The 21031-nt window shown below is 45.0% G+C and overlaps 1 protein-coding gene across 3 annotated transcripts; it reads left to right on the top strand.

Moving 5' to 3' along the window:
* Positions 1-246: 246 nt before the first annotated feature.
* Positions 247-20926, top strand: MTNAP1 (mitochondrial nucleoid associated protein 1). Of its 3 annotated transcripts, none has more exons than XM_067715790.1 (6): positions 247-367; positions 856-951; positions 2742-4222; positions 9672-9779; positions 10344-10451; positions 20678-20926. In XM_067715790.1, exons 3-6 carry the CDS (start codon positions 2767-2769, stop codon positions 20857-20859), a joined length of 1854 nt encoding a protein of 617 aa, XP_067571891.1. In that variant the 5' UTR covers positions 247-367; positions 856-951; positions 2742-2766; the 3' UTR covers positions 20860-20926. The 3 variants fall into 3 exon arrangements, with proteins under 3 accessions (XP_067571891.1, XP_067571893.1, XP_067571892.1); XM_067715792.1 differs by lacking the exon at positions 20678-20926 and adding an exon at positions 13501-14203; XM_067715791.1 differs by lacking the exon at positions 247-367 and adding an exon at positions 380-765.
* The last annotated feature ends 105 nt before the right edge of the window (positions 20927-21031 follow it).

Here is a 21031-nt window from a genome sequence, read left to right as displayed (position 1 = left end):
CGCGCCGACCGGTAACCCCGCCCACAGGAAAAGGCGGGCTCGGAGCAACCAGGAGCTTCTGGGAGAGAGGACCTCGTTAGAGGTCGCCCGAGCTTTCGCCTGTTCGCAGCCGAGCGGGGATACCTTAAGAGTCAAGCCAGGTTTAAATTAAATTAAACTATATCAGAATAATATGATACAAGTATTTGAGTTAAATCCCTGTGAGGTCACAATTTTTTTTAAATAGCTGAGAAGCATCAGGCAGTGGTGCGGACGGCCTGCCCCGGGTCCCAGGACTGAGAGTTGGGAAGCGGCGCGTGGGCTGCGCTGGGGGCGGGTGGGGGTGGGGGCCTGGCGCGGGGCTTCGTGGTCTTATCTGTCTTGCGAGGTGAGGCGCTGCCGTGGGGGGAGTTTCCACGGGCGGAGATGTTTCCTAGGGCCTCCGCCGTAGGTCTGGGGACGAATGTGGCGACAAGAGGAGAGTGGGGGGAGGGCTTCCTGAAGCCGAAGGTTCCGCCCCCTTAGGCGCCCCAGCGGCTCCGGCGCCTGGGGCTGGGGGGCTGCGGGGCTGCGGGGAGGCCCCAACCAGGAAGCAGCAGGACTGCTTTCCTGAAAACGTTACGGGCAGGGGGGTACGCTAGATAGTACTGCTGGGGGCGGGGAAGTCCGCTGGAGAGCGCAGGAGCGGCGGGCGAAGATTATCCTAACTTTGAGGTCCGCCCTGTGCCCAGGAGGGTGGTCAAGTCTGCTTTCTGGAACACCGAGGTAGCACTGCCCTCCCTACAGGTGACTCGGTTATTTGAATTTGCCCCAGCACTTTGCCGCATTTAGTCATTGTATGTGCTGTCGAGTGACTTCCCTGATTGTGTTTTTCAGAGGCCGACATTAAAATCGCAACTGGAGAACGGAGAGCGAGGCCTGCTCATCTAGGAGAAACAACCGCAAGATCAGTATCTTTCTAGAAAAGCTTTGGTAAGAAAGCATTTAATAGGGAAGAACCTTTGTATTCTCTTACAAGTTAATCACTAAATGGATGTTGCCTGTAAGCTTAAATTACACCTAATGGCCCATCTCTGGGAACCCTGCCTCCCAGGTCATGAGCATGAAGCTAAAATACCTTTGTTTAGCTCAGAGGAAACAGCCTGACCAGGCCCACCTGTGAATCACTGCAGGAAGGAAGAAATTAACACACCCCCTCTGGAGGCTGATGGGAACTCCAGGAAATGTTCGGCTTTACTCCCTTCCCTTTTAGTATAAAGGATGCCTGAATTCTAACTCAGGCAAGATGGTTCTTTGGGACGCGAGTCCCCCATCTCAGTCTGCCGCAGCTCTTGAAACAAATTCCCTAGTCCTCGCCCCAAGAACGCATCTCTCGGTTTATTGGCCTGTCCTGCGGTGAGCGGGTGAGCTTGAACTCGGTAACATTAAGGCATCCATGGTGAGACGTTACTGTTCAAGGGTGCGGGAAAGATCTCAGCAGGATTAAGCGTGAGGATGGCACGGTGTGGAAGCACATGCCTCTAACAGGTCTCTTCTAAAGTCGTTAGCCTAAGGCCCTTGGACTGGCTTCCGTTGTGTGTATTTTTGGAAATAAACAGTCCCTTTTATTATATTGTCAAAGGGGTACCTCCAAAGTAAGAATAGTTGCTGTAAAGTCTATTGGCAGAAGACGGTTTTGTTTTTTGTGAGTTTTTTTGTTGGTGTGTTTTTGCGTGACTTCATGTAAGATAAGGTGGGTCGGTTGGTCTGACGGATTGGCCAGGGCCAGGCCCAGTGCTCGGTTCTGAGAATACAGCTGTGCACAGGGTCCACCTGTTCCCTGCCCTCTGGAACTTGATAGAATAAGAAGTGTAAACAGAATTAACTCATCTGAGCTTTGGAATGAAATACTTCCTTTTCCTGACTGGAGAGAATAATAGAGGCAGCAGTGGTACATGGTGTAAAGTTTTTTAAATGTTTTTATGTGGCATAAATTTCACAAAAGTGTCAAACTAGACAAATTTGTCATTAATTGTACTACATACTGCAAGTAAAAAATGGGGGACCATGTCACCTCCACTTATGTATTATTTGTGCATTCGCTGTACTTTTGTGTATGTGTATGCATATATGCTTATTACTAATGCGTTAAATGTCAGTAGCATTTCGTTTTTCATGCTTAGACAATAGAAGCTCTAATATTTTCTTCTTGCCCCAGTGGATCTTCTGTATATCACTCTGGAAATACTAGTCTAAGCCACCTTGGAATCCCAGCGTGAGTTTTTCACTCTTCACCATTCTTCCCTTGAATGATGTGTTTAAGGGTTTATAACAGTTTCTTTATACTCATGTGCTATCCAGTTGACTTGCTACAATGTTAAATAGCAAACATTTTATTGGCATTTTATCTGATTGGCATTCTGGACATCTCTTCCTTCCACTAAGCATTAATTCACTAGACTTAAGTTTTTTGGTCCGGCTCACCTCCTAGTTAGGGATGTTGAAAAACCTCTTTGGTTGTCTTTTGTAATGACTGATTCCTAAGAGACTTTAAGAAGTGTGAAATACCAAGCAGAAATGGAGCCAGGAATATTGATCTTAAAATCCAACTATGTCTGTTTTCTACCTGTGGAAGAAAAAGAATGGGTCAAAAGAAATTTTTTAAAACGTCCTTCAACCTAGCTTCTTTCAAATGAATTTAAAAGCTACAACACCTAAATAAAGTATTAGTATTTACTGTATGGATTGTGTGCTCCCCGTAACCTCACATTTCTCTTTTTCAGGAATAGGAGAGCTATTCCACCCAGAATGGAAGTGTGTCCTTACTGTAAGAAGCCATTTAAACGATTAAAATCCCATCTTCCGTACTGTAAGATGATAGGACCAGCTGTGCCTGCTGTTTGTCAGTCCAAGCCGGCTACCCTCGCACGTGCTAAAAAAATCAAAGGGCCAATCAGAGACTCAGTTAAAGCAAAAGAGAAAGTGTTAGGGACAGATAGTAAGAAAAGAAATCCTGAACTGAAAGGGGACAGATCAGAACAACAGACAGTTAAGTCCTCTCCACGACTATCTGTTGGTTTGGAAAAAACAAGTAATACAAAGGCTGATAAAGACTTTAAGAATCAAATTCAATCCTCCCTCAAAATGCTAAAAAATACTGAACAGAAGATTACTTCCCAGGGAGAAACTACAGCTCAGTTTTCTGCATCAGAAAACACCACTCCTAAAAAAGAGCTTGCCGAAGACTTGTCTAAATCAGGGGAAAGTAGAAATAACCCTTCAGAGACTGAAGCTTCTTTAGCTCTTGGCCCAATGGAACCTTCTCTGTCAAATCAAGATAGGAAATATTCTTCGGCCTTCCCTAATGATGTACAAGCCACTTCTGCTGATTTAAGATTGGACAGAGTGGATGCCCCAAGACAGAACCTTCTCATAAAATTACTAGATATGCCTCTGGGCGATTATCACAGTTCTCCCACGAATCTCAATTACGGGGTTGAAAGGGTAAGCACATCATCAAGCAGTGAGAGAGATTCCAAGGCTGGGCATCACCTCTTGGGAGTCTCTACTAGAGACTCTGGGACTTGGGAAAAGAACACAGAATCACAAATTGCAGCTTTTAAAGTTAGCCCGTTAGGTAAAGTCCAGGTCAAGGAGAACCAGGGAAAAGGACTTGACCTTGGAGCAGAGGCATGTGGGAGCCAAGGAAATGCAGAGAAAAGCGCATTTGCAACAGAAATGCAGGAGTGGGCTGCCGTGAGCGATGATTCAGTCATGGAGAGGAAATCTCGAGGTGAAGGCCCCAATTTAGAGTTGCTCACGCCAACGGGGACAAATTGCAGTGAGCTTCTCTCTGTATCACAGTCACGTAATCAAAGTCTTGCCTCTCTGGCTATGAAATTTCTCCAAGAAGAGAAGGCAGAAGCCTGCAGCCGTAATCAAGTCCCTGCTATGAAGGCGTTGACAAAGAGCGAGGAACAAGCTTCTCTGACACCCAAGTCGGGCCGTCGGCCACCAGCATCACACCCCAGGGGCCAGCATTCTGTACATTCAACCCATCATCACGCTTCTAAAGGCCCCTTCACAGGTCAGATCGGTGCCACCGACAGAAAGACCCTATCCAGCTCCCTGGGGCTGGAGTGGTTTCCAGAGCTCTATCCGGGTTATCTTGGACTCGGGGTGTTGCCAGGGAAGCCTCAGCATTGGGGCACATTGGCCCAGAAGCCTGCGCTCATCAGTACCCAGGGGGGAAGCTGCTCCCAAGGTAAGCACGCTCCCGTCCAAGCTCATCCAGACAGCTCTGTGCCTTCTGAATCCGTGAGGTTCAGGACGCCCACATTCTCACTCACTTGACCTTCCTCGTACCTGGGCACTCCAGTGCGCTGCACTTGTGAGTGTCCTCAGAACGTGGCTTCTTGCTCCCAGGCGTCAGTAATAACAGTGGTTTATCACTCTCCCTTCCCCTCCACCGAGAGGTGAGGGTTGGACTACGACAGGCTGGCCGGTGATGCTGATAGCAGTTGACCGCCTACATTTGGAAGAGGCATGGCCTCTTCTAGAAATTGGGTGGGTATTCAAGCTGAAGAGACTCGGGAAAAACAGGAAGACTTCAGGGTCTGCCTAAACAGAACAAGCGCCGTGCTCGGATTTCAGTCAGGACCAGGTCGGGCAGAAAATAGGTCCCAGACGTGTGGTCAGATGCAGCATCTAGCAGTTTAGAGTAGCACAGAAGGGGGCTTCCCTGGTGGCGCAGTGGTTGAGAGTCCGCCTGCTGATGCAGGGGACGTGGGTTCGTGCCCCGGTCCAGGAAGATCCCACATACCGCGGAGCGGCTGGTCCTGTGAGCCATGGCTGCTGAGCCTGTGCGTCCAGAGCCTGTGCTCCGCAACGGGAGAGGCCACAACAGTGAGAGGCCCGCGTACTGCAAAAAAAAAAATAATAATAAATAGAGTAGCACAGAAGGGAAGAGCAGATGGGGTTCTTGTCTTTGGGGGCAGGCTGGGGTGGCAGTCAAGGCAGGTGGAAGTGGGGCCTCAGGGATGAGCCAGTGAAGATCAGGAGCAGAGGGTGTAGCCAAGAGGGAGCAGAAATCCATGCCCTGGAGAAGTTAGGCCGCAGAGAATAGGACCAAAGATGGAGCCTCAAGACACGAGAGATTAGGTAAGAAGGATTGGGGGAGAGAGGCTGGGCATCAAGACTGATTGGATTGTGAGTCTGTCTCTTGGAAGCTCCCTGGATGCTCCTTGCTGGTGCCTGGAATGGGTTCAGCAGTGGGCAGGACGGGGGCCCGGGTAGGAGCCAAGAGCTTCCCTACGGCCCCCTCAGTGCCCGTGCTTTTTTCTGCTCTCACCTCTAGTTACTGAACTGCTTCTCTAGTTACGGAACATAGAGTGTCTCCATTTTCCTCCCCAGAAGCTTTGGATTACTTCTTTTTGTTTGGGTTCTCTAGGGGCGTGGTTAGGCGTGGTCACAGTAGCATCCATCTCTTTCTTTTTTTTTTTCTTTTTTTTTTCATCTCTTTCTTGCCTAGTGTTCTTTGGTGCTTTCGGGTTATTTTGACAGGAGACACAAAGCCACTCAGAATAGGCTTGCAGCAGAAAAGCTTGTATTATCCCTTCCTAAAGGATACATTTTTCCCCTCTACTATGTTTTTTTTGTGAATGCTCACATATTCACTAAGCCCCAGTTTGGCTGTTGTGGAAAGCATTTTTTTTTTTTTTTTTTTTTTTGCGGTACGCAAGCCTCTCACTGTTGTGGCCTCTCCCGTTGCAGAGCACAGGCTCCGGACGCACAGGCTTAGCGGCCATGGCTCACGGGCCCAGCCGCTCCGCGGCATGTGGGATCTTCCCGGACCGGGGCACGAACCCGTGTCCCCTGCATCGGCAGGCGGACTCTCAACCACTGCGCCTCCAGGGAAGCCCAAGCATTTTCTTCTGTATTTTAATTATCCCTTTCTAAAGGTTTCAAAATGGACGTGTATTAAGAGGGTTGCTAGCTTAAAGCTACGTTTCCTTCAGCTGCCTCAGTGGTTAACCGGGTTTTCTACGAACAGGTCTAACATCTTCACTGTCTTTACAAAGTTGTAGTATCAAGTCCCTACTCCATCTTAACATAGAATTAATATACTCACATTTGTGTTGCTTTGTGGTTCTCAGGGTGCTTCACCTATCTTCTGATTTTGGCCTCACCCCTCTGAGATGTGGGCAGAGTGCTTTTCTCTCTGTTTTGCAGGTGATGAAACAGGCACAGGGGATAAGTGATTTGTCCAAGGTGGTGATGCCAGTAAGTGGTAGAGGTGCAAGTAGAACCCCGTTTCCTGAGGCCTAGTTTAAAGCTTTCACTCAACCATGTTGTAGAAAATGCGCCACAGCTAGACACACAGGTGTTGTTTATATCTGCGAGCTTCTCTGTGGTTTTCAGTGGCATAAACACACACAGCCCATAGCAAATCTCTAGCTTGTAGAAGGGCTTCTTTGTATTCTGTCCTACCCTCTGTAGTGCGAAGGTGAGTTCATTTTAGTGGGAAAAGGGAGGGAACTAAGAATGTTTATCAGGTGATGGCGGTTTCTGGTCGTTGTGCGAGATGCCTGATGTAATTATCTCCTTTAATCCTCCTGAGGGTTCTGAGGGGCTGTCACTGCCAAAGACTGCCCTCTGTTGTGGGCGAGGAGTCTGAGCCTCAGTGGGCTCAGTGACTTGCCCATGTTCACCAGTAAGCGGCAGTCAGGATTCAAATCCAGGTCCGTCTGGCTTGTACATCCATGGTCTTTAAACTCAGCCTCAGGCTTACTTTAGGGCAGTTAGTGGTCAATATCACGGTTGATTTAAGTTGTTAGTAACACTCCCTTTAATAGGTCCCAAGATTACAGTAATAATAAGGTAAGAGATAACAGTAACCCATGTTACTAAATCAATAGGCTTGTGAAATTGAATATGGGGGAACAATACAAGTTTTCCTTTAATAGTAAGTTCTTCCAGGATAGTGGCTAGAAGCGATTTTGTTCTCTTTTATTGGTCACAGTCTGTAATGTGTGATTAGTTTGGGTTCCTGTATCGGGGAACGTGTAGCCATCACTGTGCCTCTAGTTCTGTTGTAAACTGAAAAACTGTTGGAAGTTGGCTCCACCATTAACGGCCAGACTGTGATGCTGCTACCAAATGAACAGGAGACACTAGAGGAGACCCTAGGATCTCAGTTAAGGTCAAGACCTGATTCCTTAGTTGGCCAGGGACTTCAAGGCCGTCAAGTCTACAAGGATAAAAAAGCAGTGTGGCTCCTCAGCTTTGTACCTTCACCTGGCAGTGACTGTCCCCATTGACTGCAGGGTCAGACTGACCTCCCAGCAGTCATTGCAGAAGAGCTTGGGCTGTGTGTGCCCTCACTCAGGCAAAACCTTTGATGGGCCACCACTCCTCTATCTCAGGAAACCAACTCATCCCTTTGATACTTAAAGGCAGGGCCAGTGAGCTAAGAGTTACTAAGTTAACTATATATCAGGTGTGATACCTGCATGTTTACCTAAGTTATCTTAAGGAATCTTATACCAGTTCTGGGAGATGGGTATTATCCCCTTTTACAGACGAGGAAACTGAGTTTCAGAGAGGATGAGTAACTTGCCCAGTATCCAGTTTCTAACGTGATCTGATGGGCTTTGCCAAGGTTTTCCGGGCAGTGTTTCTTGCACTGGACCGTTGGGCTCCAGGATGTCGTCAGTTTTCTTTCCTGCATGGGGAAATGCAGCTAGTCCTCGTGCATCAGGTACCTGAGTAAACTTAGGTGAGGTGATTCTACCAGCTGGAAAGGCACCTAGGGCCTTCATTTTGATGAAACAAGGTAGGACCAGAAGCTCTCACGGCCGATGAAAAATGGCTGTGTTTTGAGGGCCTAGGCTCGGAAATCCCGAGGCGGACTGATGGTTCTGAGGATGCCACCAAGCTGGGCTGCAGTTAATCAGGAGTCGGGATGGGGCTCATGGAATTCGGCAGCGCTAGGTGCAATCTTTTGAGCTTCAGGGAGAAAGATTCTCGTGGACCTCACTACCAGAAGGAGTAAGTTTTCCTGGCCTGAGGGAAAGTACATTTTAGAAGTCCAAGATTTAAATCTCAGGAGACTCAACAAGTACCAGGGTCTGAGAGCTCTCAGCAATAGAGGACTTCGTTCAAAGGAAACCTCTCAGAGTCCCAGTCGCCTTGAGAGCGTTCAGCTGGGAGGGCTGGCTGGGCCTTTACAGAATTCAGGTGCCTTGGCTTTGGGGCTGAAAGTGTAAGAGATCTAGGTCCTCGGTTCCCAAATCTGGACAGTTAACAGTTTCACGTGGTCATTTTTTTTTTTTTAAGAGTAAAGATTGCTAGGCATCATCCCCAGAGATTGATTCTGAAGCGAGGCCTCAGAATTGTATTTTCAGACGCTTCCTCGGTGTCACTGAAGGTCAGCCAGGTTTGAGAACTGCTCCTGGAGGTGATGACCCTGGCGCAGGTGCCTCAGACCCAGCAGTGGGCTGTTCTCAAATTGTGGCAGGGGAGAAGGTGGTTTGGAAAAAAAAAAAAACTTTGTGTAATTACAAAAAGCAAAATATGGCTGACAGGGTTACCAGAAGGTCAAGTGAGAAAACTTTATAGGTCATGGGTTTTTAAAGGCCAAGAAACAGCTAAATAAAGGCTGTTCTCTAACGTGAAACCAGGATTTCCATCAGTAGGGTATCCGTGTGAGGTGGGGTTTTTTGTTTTGTTTTTTAAATGTATTTATTTATTTATTGGCTGCGTTGGGTCTTCGTTGCTGCATGCGGGCTTCTCATTGCGGTGGCTTCTCTTGTTGCGGAGCACGGGCTCTAGGCGCGCAGGCTCACTAGTTGTGGCGCGCAGGCTCACTAGTTGTGGCTCGCGGGCTCTAGGGCGCAGGCTTAGTAGTTGTGGCGCACGGGCTTAGCTGCTCCACGGCACGTGGGATCCTCCTGGACCAGGGCTCGAACCCATGTCCCCTGTATTGGCAGGAGAATTCTTAACCACTGCGCCACCAGGGAAGCCCTTGGGTAGTGTTTTTACATCCACAGCAACTTTTACCACACCTGCTAAACCCGTTGTAAATATTTGCTTAATTTACCCTTTATCCTAGTGAACCAAACCAAGACCAGAGAACCAGCAATAGTAGAGATTCCCTGCCTGTCATTAAACATGGAAGATAACAGGGGCAGGGAAAATGTAAATACCTAGCCTAAACCCTCCTTTCTGGTTCTGCTTTATAGTTATTCATGTATTGAACATAAATAAGAAGTGTGCTGGTCAGCAGTCGTGCTGGGCTGGGCTGATAGAGCTGGCTTGTCGACTGTTGTAGTGACAAGTAGCAATAATTAACGTGACAGTAGAAAGTCATACTTTTTGCTAATAAGATGTTTAGCAGGTGAGAGGAAGTATAAATGATTCATTTCATTAAGTATGTATCCCTGGATCATCTGGGCACTATATTCATCGGATTGGAAATGGATCTAGGTCCTGATCCCCAGGGTCCCTTAGTCTGTCGAAGAACCTTTTCTTGATGTGGAATAGACAGCTTTGACCTTCAGTGGTTACCAGTTAGCCACAGCCCAAGGCAGACATTAATCCACCTACTTAGAATATACCTTTCCTGCAGCCTCGCCCTGGGAACCTTGGGCACTAAGTGTTGGGGAAGAGGATGGATTTAAATGAGTTATCACAGTGACTGTTTGGAACCCTAGTTCCTTTGTTGGAAAGAAGTTCGACGGCGGTAAGAAGTTTGGAAGCCCCGGCCAGGCTCACAACCTCCAGCTTTTCTCTAAGGAGGCTCTTGGGAGCTGTCCAAACAGGTGAGGCTGGAATCACGACTGCTGGGCTCTGTTGCTGGTTCCAGGCATTTGGAGAACTTTCTCTTCCTTTAGCCATGGCTGTTACAGCAGGCTCGAGAAAGAGAAGAGGACACCCTTGTAGTCTTACTGCTCTCCTGCCTGGCTGTTTTCATCCAGGAGGCTCATGTAATTAAAAGCACCGAAGCTAATAATAGCAGCTACCACTTATCGAGCAGCTTTCATTTATTCAGGACTTAACCCTGCCTCTCTGCCGCCCTCCCGTCTCTGCCTTCCCCACGTTGATTGTCCCCAAGCCAGGAAGGCGCAACCTCAACTAGACCAGCTGTATTCATCTCCTCCCCACGAAAGACTTTAACCAAACTCCCCAAAATAAGAGTGACTAATTTAAATTTATTAAAATTAAGGTCTTTGGGTTTTAGCCTTTTCATCATACGTGCAATATAGTGGTATGTAAATTCTTTGCAATTCCTTTGCCTAAGCTAACCGGGTAACTTGAGTCCCTCACAGATAAGGGCCCCTAGGGGCCTTTGCCTCTAACAGTGAGACCTGCTTCTCTTTGAACAGGCTGGATCAGGTGTCGCACCACCGTGCAGAACAGAGGAGTCGGTGGCATCGTGATGCTCTTCACAGGGTGCTTCGTCCTTTGTTGTAGCTGGAGCTTCAAGCATCTGAGTAAGCCTTTCTCTATTTTTAGCCTAAATTACAGGTCACATCCCATTATAGGCACCTCCAAGGGATTTTCCCAACTGCTTTTTTGTTTTTCAGTTTTGCATTATCTGACATGCCCTAGAGAATGAGCTGTTGCCTGAGAGGGTTCTTTTGGAGGTTTTTTTAGTGGGGGTTTTGGTTATAGTGGCCTTTATAAGATTTGACTAGAATTTACATAACTGCTGTTATGCTCCATTTAAGATTGTCACTGGAGATGTGGAAAGCTTTGTGTTTTCTCCTTAAAGCTATTTGCCTGTTAGAAGATCAGGGCTCTTCTCCAAGGTGACTTTTTAATTCCTATGTAAGAGCTTCCTTTTAGGATTGAAACCAAATAGCTTTATCCCCCAAAAGAGAGGAGGAGAAGCGAAATACAGCTGTCACTCATCCGTGTGTCTTAAGGCTTAGAGCTGTTTTATTTACTCCACTTTTAACATTAAAAGCACAACACCTTTCTAGTGACGCGTTTCAGCTTGCTCCAAATCTTACCAGAAAGAAAATGCCTAGATTTCATTGCTCTTTTAGTTCCAGATAACTTTTGCTCATTTTTTAAAGTATTGTTTTATGAAAGAAGAAAAACAGAAATAGCCCAGTATTCTTCCACAATTTAAAAACAAAAAAACCCAGACGCTTTCCAGATGAAAATTTTCAGTGTAAAAGTGTAAGATAATCATTAACACTGGAGGCCAGTAGAATTCACAAGCTTCTAAAATGTCAGATTTGACTCTAACTGGATTTGTTGGCTAATTCAGTACCAGTACATAGGGCGCAGGTCAAGCAGCGGGAATGTGTCTGCACCAAACTCTTGCATCCTGACTAGCAGGGCATAGCTGCTGGCCCTTGTCTAATATGCATGGCCATCGGTGAGAAAGAGGAATTCCTTTCTGATCATCCCCGCATAAACGGAGATGCCTAAAATCCCAAGTCATTTCTTTCACAGGGAAAAAGCCTTCCCTGAAAGTTCTGCCCGCCTGAAGGAGACCATTTAGGTGATGCTTGAGGTTATTTTTCACATCTCTAAATTGAGACTGAAGAAAGTGAGACAGAAACTTCTCATTTTGCTTAAGACTTTACTTCTAAATTTATAAAACAAAAATATAACAGAATGATCTGTAGAGTCAAGACGTAGAAACAGTCAACAGAATGGCCTCTTAGATCCTTGTGTTTATCTTTGTTTATCGTAAGAGCTGCAGCGCTGGTGTAAGTAGCATTGACCTGGACACCACGTAAGAAAGCTTTGGCGCTCCAAGGCAGGAACAGTGGAGATGGCTGCGGTGCGAATTTAACAGTGGAAACGTACTGGGGGCAGGGGAGAGCGTGAAAAGAATAAAATTACTGGAATCTAGCAACTCTGTAGGAAGCCAGTTTTTTAATGTGGACAGATCTGGTTCTGTCTGGATATTTCTTTTGGCTTGTTCTCAAAAGTGACAGAGTTACTGAAAAAAACTTAAGTTTGTTTAATCATAAAGGCTGATGTTATTCAAGGAGACAAGAAGATGGCAGAGTTCGTCATTAAAATTTTTTAATAGCTATTTCCTAATAGCTCATATCTCAATTTTAAATCTTTCTCTCTAAACTTATTCTCTATATCTTGGCATTTTACTGTTCATCTCCACTAGATACTCGGCTACGTGTACACTGGTACAGAATAGTATGTGAAGTGGCAGGAGATCAGCACACATCAGACCCCTCCCCTTGGAAATGGTTAGGCTCTTCTGGGTCCTTGACCACATCTTGGCAGGTGTCAGAAACATAAAAGCAGAGGGTGGGTTCAGAGTTGCAGGTGAGCCTCTGAAAACTCCTTGGCAGGTTATATTTTAAGCTAATTAAAGCAGCACACTAAACAGAAGCCTAAATCACCTTTTCCACATCTTAAATGAGTATAATAGTGAGCAAATGGTTTCTGCTTATCATCTCTTCTTGGAAGCTTTTCAGAACTCCACCCCTATCCCTTCCCAAGAATTTCAGTGCAATACTCAAACATTCCTCCCACTTTGTTAGGGTTGTTTTTGGCTGGTGGGGTTTTTATGTCTCTTCCCTCATCAGAATATTCCATATTTTTCTAATTTTCTGCTTTGGCCCCTAGAGAATAACTTGGGTACTTACAAAGTCTTCAGGGAAGTGTAATGTAGATCTCACAGATGGATAACGGTTTTCAGCCTCTTTTCCAACATCAGAGGTTGATTACATATCAGATAGCAACATGCCCCTATCGATCAGTTGATGGGTCTGTCTGTATCTTCCCTTTGCTTGTAATATCCTCAGGCCAAAATACATGTGTTCAGTCCCTCTTTTGTCCCAGCTCCTTCAAAACTATGAAAAAGCAGGTGTGCTGTTCTAAGGCCAGCGTTCATGTATTTGCACAACCTCTTCCTTCTCTCTTCCCAGAACTCGATGCTGACTTATCTTCTGCTGTATCTCCCTTTTCTGTTCTTCAGCCCCCTGTCCCCCCCTCCGCCTCTCTAATTATCCCCAGTGGGAGTAATTTAATTCTGCATCAAATTCTTATGGTTAAGGAAAAGGTGTGCTAGAATTCTCCATAAGGAAAAATTCACGGTTGAGGAAGAGTATACTAGAGGCAGTTATTTTAGTTTAATATGACAGAATTTTCAGAACTCCAAAAACAGTATCTTGCCTTTAGGAAAGGCTTTGTGGTCTTTCTTTGTAAATGCCCTGTAAGAGACACGGTCAGGGAGGGGTCTCCCTGCACCTGCCCCTTTGCCTTACTCTAGATCAGAAATGCTCAGGGTACAAAGGTAGGTGAGAATGATCTCTCAGCTATGTCCTCTTCCCCAATCCCCTTGAGCCCAGGGGTCAGCAGACCACGACAGCCCACAGACACGAGCCAGCATGTGGCCTATTTTTTGTAAATAAAGTCTCCGTGGGACACAGCCCTGCGTCTTTGGTTAGGTGATAGCTGTGGCTGCTTCCACACTGCAGTGGCAGAGTTGAGTTGTTGCAACAGAGACCATAGACCCTGCAAAGCTGAAAATGGTTATTCTCTGGCCCTTTACAGAAAGCGTGCCAAGCCCTGCCCCAGATGGACAGGACACCTCACGGGCTCCTGTGTCGGAGGGATGAAGAGGACTGGGGATCTCCGCTCCGAAGTATTTAGTTAGGAAACGTGTTTCAGGAGGAGAAGCCTTTCTGGACTCAGTACCTAAGTGCCTGAGTGTTGCCCCCTCAGCTCCCCACAGCATGTGAGTGCAGTGGTGACGGCAAGAGTAAGCTCACAGCCCCCCAGGGTTGTCATCAAGATCATTTTTGTCCCTAACTGTAAGTAAACTAGCGCCACTTGTTGCAATCAGAATGCTAAAACATCATGAAAGGGTTTAACTCGGTTAGGTCACAGTGAATACTTTACATCTCTGAAAATAAGTTCCTTAATGAGAAAAACGAACTACTTAATGACCCATGAGTCCTGAAGGGATATCTGCTGCTTATTGCCCGGTATGTTGTGTTAGTTTCAGGTGTACAGCATGGTGATGCAGTTACACATATATATCTATCTTTTTATGTATACGTATTCTTTTACAGATACCTTTCTCTTATAGTTTATTACAAAATTTCAAATAGAGTTCCCTGTGCTACAAGTAGGTCCTTGTTGATTATCTATTTTATATAGAGTGGTGTGTATCTGTGAATCCCAACCTCCTACTTTATCCCTCCCTGCCCCCGCCCTTTTCCCCTTTGGTAACCATAAATTTGTTTTCTACGTCTGTGGGTCTTTTTCTGTTTCGTATATAAGTTCATTTGTATCATTTATTTTTTGTAGATTCCCCATATAAGCGATATCATATATTTGTCTTTCTCTGTCTGGCTTACTTAGTATGATCATCTCCTAAGTCCATCCACGTTGCTGCAAATGGCATTATTTCGTTCTTCTTTTTTTTTTTTTTTATAAATTTATTTATTTTTTTGGCTGTGTTGGGTCTTCATTTCTGTGCGAGGGCTTTCTCTAGTAGCGGCGAGTGGGGGCCACTCTTCATCGCGGTGTGCGGGCCTCTCACTGTCGCAGCCTCTCTCGTTGCGGAGCACAGGCTCCAAACGTGCAGGCTCAGTAGCTGTGGCTCACGGGCCTAGTTGCTCCGTGGCATGTGGGATCTTCCCAGAGCAGGGCTCGAATCCGTGTCCCCTGCATTGGCAGGCAGATTCTCAACCACTGCGCCACCAGGCAAGCCCTACTTCGTTCTTTTTAATGGCTGAGTAATATTCCATTGTATATATGTACCATATCTTCTTTATCCATTCCTCTGTCAATGGACATTTAGGTTGCTTCCATGTCCTGACTATTGTAAGTAGCACTGCTGTGAACATTGGGGTACATGTATCTTTTCAAATCATGGTTTTCTCCAGATATATGCCCAGGATTGGGATTGTAGGATCATATGGTAGCTCTATTTTTAGTTTTTTAAGGAACCTCCATACTGTTCTCCATAGTGGCTGTACCAATTTACATTCCCACCAACAGTGCAAGAGGGTTCCCTTTTCTCCACACCCTCTCCAGCATTTATTTTTTAAAATACATTCTTTTTATTTTTTAATCAACACCTTAATAGATTCACAATTACTTTATCTGTACTGATCCTTTTTGTTTTTGGGGTTTTTTTGGCTGCATCGCGTCTTAGTTGCGGCATGGGGATCTTTCGTTGCGGTGTGTGGGCTTCTCTCTACTTGTGGCACACAGGCTCTAGAGTATGTGGGCTTAGCTGCCCCGTGGCATGTGGGATCTTAGTTTCCCAACCAGGGATCTAACCTGGGCCCCCTGCAGTGGAAGCATGGAGTGCTAACCACTGGACCTCCAGGGAATTCCCTCTAGCATTTATTATTTGTAGAGTTTGATGATGGCCATTCTGACCAGTGTGAGGTGATACCTCATTCTAGTTTCGATTTGCATTTCTCTAATAATTAGCCATGTTGAGCATTTTTCATGTGCCTTTGGCCATCTGTATGTGTTCTTTGGAGAAATGTCCATTTAGATCTTCTGCCCATTTTTTGATTGAGTTGTTTATTTTTTGGATATTGAGCTGTTTGTGTATTTTGGAGATTAATCCCTTGTTGGTTGCATCATTTACAAATATTTTCTCCCATTCTGTAGGTTGTCTTCTTGTTTATGGTTTCCTTTGCTGTGCAAAAACTTTTAAGTTTAATTAGGTCCCATTTGTTTGTTTATATTTTCATTATTCTATAAGACAGATCCAAAAAGACACTGCTGCAATTTATGTCAAAGAGTGTTCTGCCTATGTTTTCCTCTAGGAGTTTTATAGTATCCAGTTTTACACTTAGGTCTTTAACCTACTTTGAGTTTATTTTTGTGTGTGGTGTTAGAGAATGTTCTAATTTCATTCTTTTATATGTAGCTGTCCAGTTTTCCCAGCACCACTTACTGAAGAGATCTTCTCCATTGTATATTCTTGCCTCTTTTGTCATAGATTAATTGACCATGGGTGCGTGGGTTTATTTCTGGGCTTTCTGTCGTGTTCCATTGATCTATCTTTCTGCTTTTGTGCCAGTGCCATACTGTTTTGATGACTATAGCTTTATAGTATACTCTGAAGTCAGGGAAGCTGATTCTTCCAGCTCTGTTTTTCTTTCTCAAAATTGCTTTTACTCTTCTGTGCTTTGGCTATTTGGGGTCTTTTGTGTTTCCATATAAATTGTAAAATTTTTTGTTCTAGCTCTGCAAAAAATGCCACTGGTAATTTGATAGGGATTGCATTGAATCTGTAGATTGCCTTGGGTAGTATAGTCATTTTGACAATATTGTGTGTGTGTGTGTGTGTGTTACATGGGTCTCTCACCATTGTGGCCTCTCCCGTTGCGGAGCGCAGGCTCAACGGCCATGGCCCACGGTCCCAGCTGCTCCGCAGCATGTGGGATCTTCCCAGACCGTGTCTCCTGCATCGGCAGGTGGACTCCCAACCACTGCGCCACCAAGGAAGCCCCATTTTGACAATATTGATTCTTCCAATATAAGAACATGGTATATATTTCCATCAGTTGTGTCATCTTTGATTTCTTTCATCAGTGTCTTTTAGTTTTCAGAGTACAGATTTTTTCCTTCCCTAGGTAGGTTTATCCCTAGGTATTTTATTAGGTTGGCCAAAAAGTTCGTTTGGGTTTTTCCGTAACATCTTACCAAACTTTCTGGCCAACCCGATATTATTTTTGATACGATGGTAAATGCGATTGTTTCCTTTATTTCTCTTTGTGATCTTTCATCGTTAGTGTTTAGAAATGCAGATTTCTGTGTATTAATTTTGTATCCTGCAAGCTTACCAAATTCATTCATGAGCTCTAGCAGTTTTTTGTTAGAGTCTTTAGGATTTTCTGTGTATAGTATCATGTCATCTGCAAACAGTGACAGTTTTACTTCTTTTCCAAATTGGATTCATTTCTTTTTCTACTCTGATTGCAGTGGCTAGTACTTTCAAAACTATGTTGAATGAAAGTGGCAAGAGTGGATATCCTTGCCTTGTTCCTGATCTTAGAGGAAATGCTTTCAGCTTTTCGCCATTGATTGTGCTGTTAGCTGTGGGTTTGTCATATACGGCCTTTATTATCTTGAAGTAGGTTCCCTCTGTGCCCATTTTCTGGAGAGTTTTTATTGTCAATGGATGTTGCGTTTTATCAAAAGCTATTTCTGCGTCTATTGGGTGATCATATGGATTTTATTCTTCAATTTGTTAATGTGCTGTTTCACACTGATTGATTTGCAGATATTGAAAAATCCTTGTATCCCTGGTATAAATGCCACTTGATCATGGTGTATGATCCTTTTAATGTACTGTTGGAGTCAATTTGCTAGTACTTTGTTGAGAATTTTTGCGTCTGTGTTCATCAGTGATATTGGCCTGTAATTTTCTTTTTTTGTGGTATCTTTGTCTGGTGTTAGTATCAGGGTGATTGTGGCCTCATTGAATGAGTTTGGAAGTGTTCGTTCCTCTGCAGTTTTTTGGAATAGTTTCAGAAGGATTGTGTTAACTCTTCTCTAAATGTTCAGTAGAATTCGCCTGTGAAGCCATCTGGTCCTGGACTTTTATTTTTGGGGAGTTTTTTAATCACAGATTCAATTTCAGTACTTGTAATTGGCCTGTTCATATTTTGTTTCTTCCTGGTACAGTCTTGGGAGATTGTAACTTTCTAAGAATTTGTCCATTTCTTCTAGGTTGTCCCTTTTATTGGCATAGAGTTGTTGTAGTGGTCTCTTACATCAGTTGTAACTTCTCCTTTTTCATTTCTAATTTTTTTGGTTTGGGCCCTATCCCTTTTTTTCTTATGAGTTTGGCTAAAGGTTTAGCAATTTTGTTTATCTTTTCAAAGAATCAGCTTTTAGTTTCATTGACCTTTTTGTTTTATTAGTCTATTTATTTCTTCTGTGACCTTTATGATTTCTTTCCTTCTACCTGTTTTGTATTTTGTTTGTTCTTTAGTTGCTTTAGGTGTAAGGTTAGGTTGTTTGAGACTTTTCTTGTTTCCTGAGGTGAGCTTGTATCACCATAAACTTCCCTGTTAGAACTGCTTTTGCTGCATCCCGTAAGTTTTGGATCCTTGTGTTTTAGGTTTCGTTTGTCTCTAGGTGTTTTTTGATTTCCTCAGTGATCCATTGGTTGTTTAGAAGCATATTGTTTAGCCTCCACGTGTTTGTTTCCCGCCTAGAGAAGTTGCTTTAGCATTTGTTGTAAAGCTGGTTTGGTGGTGCCAGTCCTTAAGCTGTTGCTTTCTCTGTCAAATCTAAATGAGAACGTTGCTGGGTAGAGTAATCTTGGTTTTAGGTTTTTCCCTTTCATCACTTTATATTGTGCCACTCCCTTTTGGCCTGCAGAGTTTCTGCTGAAAAATCAGCTGATAACCTTATGAGAATTTCCTTGTTGCTTTTAATATTTTCTCTTAATCTTTAATTTTTGTCATTTTTATTACTGTGTGTCTCGGCATGTTCCTCCTCCTCCTTCTTCTGGGACCCCTATAATGTGAATGTTGGTGCATTTGATGTTGTCCCAGAGGTCTCTTCAACTGTCCTCATTTCTTTTCATTCTTTATTCTGTTACACAGCAGTGATCTCCACCATTCTGTCTTCCAGTTCACTTACTCCTTCTTCTGCCTCATTTATTCTGCTATTGATTCCTTCTAGTGTATTTTTCATTTCAGTTATTGTATTCTCAACTCTGGTGGTTCTATTTTCTCTTTCTTAAAACTTCTTGTAGCTCCTCACTCTGCATGCATTCTTTTCCCAAGTTCTTTGCCTCGGTTCGCAGGCTGCAAGATTGTAGTTTTCTTGCTTCTGGTGTCTGCCCCCAGTGGGTGAGGCTGGTCTAGAGGCTTGTGCAGGCTTCCTGGTGGGAGGGGCCCGTGTCTGCCCTCTGGGTGGGGCAGGGCTGTAACAGGGGGCACGTTGAGAGGTGTCTGTGGGCTCAGGGAGTTTTTAGGCAGCCTGTCTGCTGATGGGTGGGGCTGTGTTCCCTCTGTGTTGGTTGGTCGGTTGGCCTGAGGCCTCCCAGCACTGGCGCCTATAGGCTGTTGGGTGGACCCAGGTGTTGGTGCTAATTACCCAAGCAAGAGGGCTGCCCAGGTAGGTCTGGCCCAGGCTTCTGCGAAGTCACTGCTTTTGTCCTGGGTCCTGGTGCTCTGCACCCTCCAAGAGTGGAGTCTCTCTCTGTTTCCCTCACTCCTGTGGGGCTCCTGCAGTCAAACCCCACTGGCTTTCAAAGCCAAATGCTCTAGGGGCTCCTCCTCTGCTGCCAGACCCCCAGGCTGGGGAGCCTGATGTGGGGCTCTGAACTCTCACTCTTCTAGGAGGAAGCCTGTGATAAAATTATTCTCCAGTCTCTGGGTCACCCCCCCAGGTGGTGTGGGAATTGATTGTGTCACAGTTGCACCCCCTCCTACCATCTCGTTGTGCTTCCTTCTTTGTCTTTGGATGTAGGATATCTTTTTTGGTAGGTTCCAGTCTTTTTTTAATCAATGTTTGTTCAGTTATTTGTGATTTTGGTGTGCTCGTGAGAGGAGGTGAGCTCAAGGTCCTTTCTACTCTGCCATCTTGTCTCTAGTCTGAATGGCTTTCTCCTGCTGGTAAGCCATCAGAATGAAGTGACCAAGTTTAGCAGGGCCTTGATCTCTGATATCTCCCAGTCTGTTTCTGTTCCAACCAAAATAGCATTTTCAGTTGTAGGTACCAACGTATTTAACATCACCTAAGGAATAGTTACTCTTCAGTTTCTGTTGTGGAATGTACTTAATTATCTCTTTTTTCTGGGCTTCCAGTGCGAATGTCTGTGTAAACTGTCTTTGTGACCTTGAGCCAGTGACTTAACCTCTCTGTGCCTTGGTGTCCTCATCTGGTGTTCGGCAGAGGTGCTTGGCAGCTGTACGTTGAGAGAGAGACAGCAGTCGACAGCCCCAGACCAGCTCCACCTTGACCCCAGGAATGTGCCTGTGCAGATGAGCTGAGCATTGATTCTTAAAATGATGTGGGTGACTTTGAAAAAGCCGTCTGAAGTTTGTCCAGATTCTGGAATTATTTGATTACGTCCACAAAGTAACAGGGAAAGGTTTCCCTATCTACGCATCGCTGCCATCTGAGGTAGGGAAATCCTTGACGACCTTTTATCGAGTCTTTTAGTGATTTCTTAGTAATGTTCAAAATAGTTTGAGAGTTAAGGTCAGCTGATAACCGATTCTTTTCTTAGATTCAGATCTAAACAAACGCAGCATGATCCAGGGGTATGCCTCTTGGCTCCAGTTCGCAATATTGTAAACTTGCCTTACGAGGATGCATTTGTTGTTCATACTACGACGTAAGTTTGTTTGCACAGCCAGGCCCACCCATTTATGTGATCTGGCAGATTCCAGGCTTCCTTAGGAAGACTAGAGGTTCTTTTCAAAGCTGGAGTTGTCCATGAGTGAGGCTCTGCTCCGTGCAAAGCCAGTGTGCTTCAGCCAGGAGAGAGGAGCTCGTGTCTCCACAAAGCCAGGAGAGAAGTCTGGAATGCTCTTACCATGCTGTTCCGTTTTAAACAGCCTCCTACATTCTGTCTCTTAAATTGTGCTCCACATCTATCTGGCACTGGTGGGAGCTTCCCTGGGTAAACAGCAGTGCTCAGATTCTGCTTCCAGGGCAGCCGCGTGCCTTCCCAAACACGGCTTCCAGCAATGTGTGTAGAAACGCAGCCTGAGAATTCCCATCCACCCTGCAGGAGAGTTAACGGTGGTACCCAGGCTTCTCTCCATCCTCGAAGATTTACCGGGAAGGTTCGGTTACTGGAGGCTGCAAACATTCACAGGCACGTCTGGACACCCTGCTGTAATGCGCATGGTCTGTGTAAGGTGGGTTATCTCTGCTACCTACTTGAGTTTAATCCTGAGTGATGATACCTGAAACACTGCCTTTTTTCTATATATATTAAAATATTTAACTATTAAGAATAAATCATTTTGTATTATCAGTGGAGTGTTTTATACTTTATGGGAAGTCCTATCTGCTGCTACTATTTCTTTCGGTCCTGTTTTTCCTGATTTACGGATTATCCAGTTACTCTCAGTACCTGCTC

Source organism: Pseudorca crassidens, chromosome 19, assembly GCF_039906515.1.
Source record: "Pseudorca crassidens isolate mPseCra1 chromosome 19, mPseCra1.hap1, whole genome shotgun sequence".
Taxonomy (NCBI): Eukaryota; Metazoa; Chordata; class Mammalia; order Artiodactyla; family Delphinidae; genus Pseudorca; species Pseudorca crassidens.
Note: the sequence above shows the minus strand (reverse complement) of the source record. Positions and strands in the feature narration are given on the sequence as shown.

What these genes read in the sequence shown, in the direction of transcription:
- MTNAP1 (XM_067715790.1), top strand. Translation starts at nt 2,767, where the DNA reads ATGGAAGTGTGTCCTTACTGTAAGAAGCCATTTAAACGATTAAAATCC. An exon ending in GGGGGGAAGCTGCTCCCAAG is followed by an intron (nt 4,223 to 9,671) that starts GTAAGCACGCTC and finishes TTGGAACCCTAG; the next exon opens with TTCCTTTGTTGGAAAGAAGT. An exon ending in CTGGAGCTTCAAGCATCTGA is followed by an intron (nt 10,452 to 20,677) that starts GTAAGCCTTTCT and finishes TCCACCCTGCAG; the next exon opens with GAGAGTTAACGGTGGTACCC.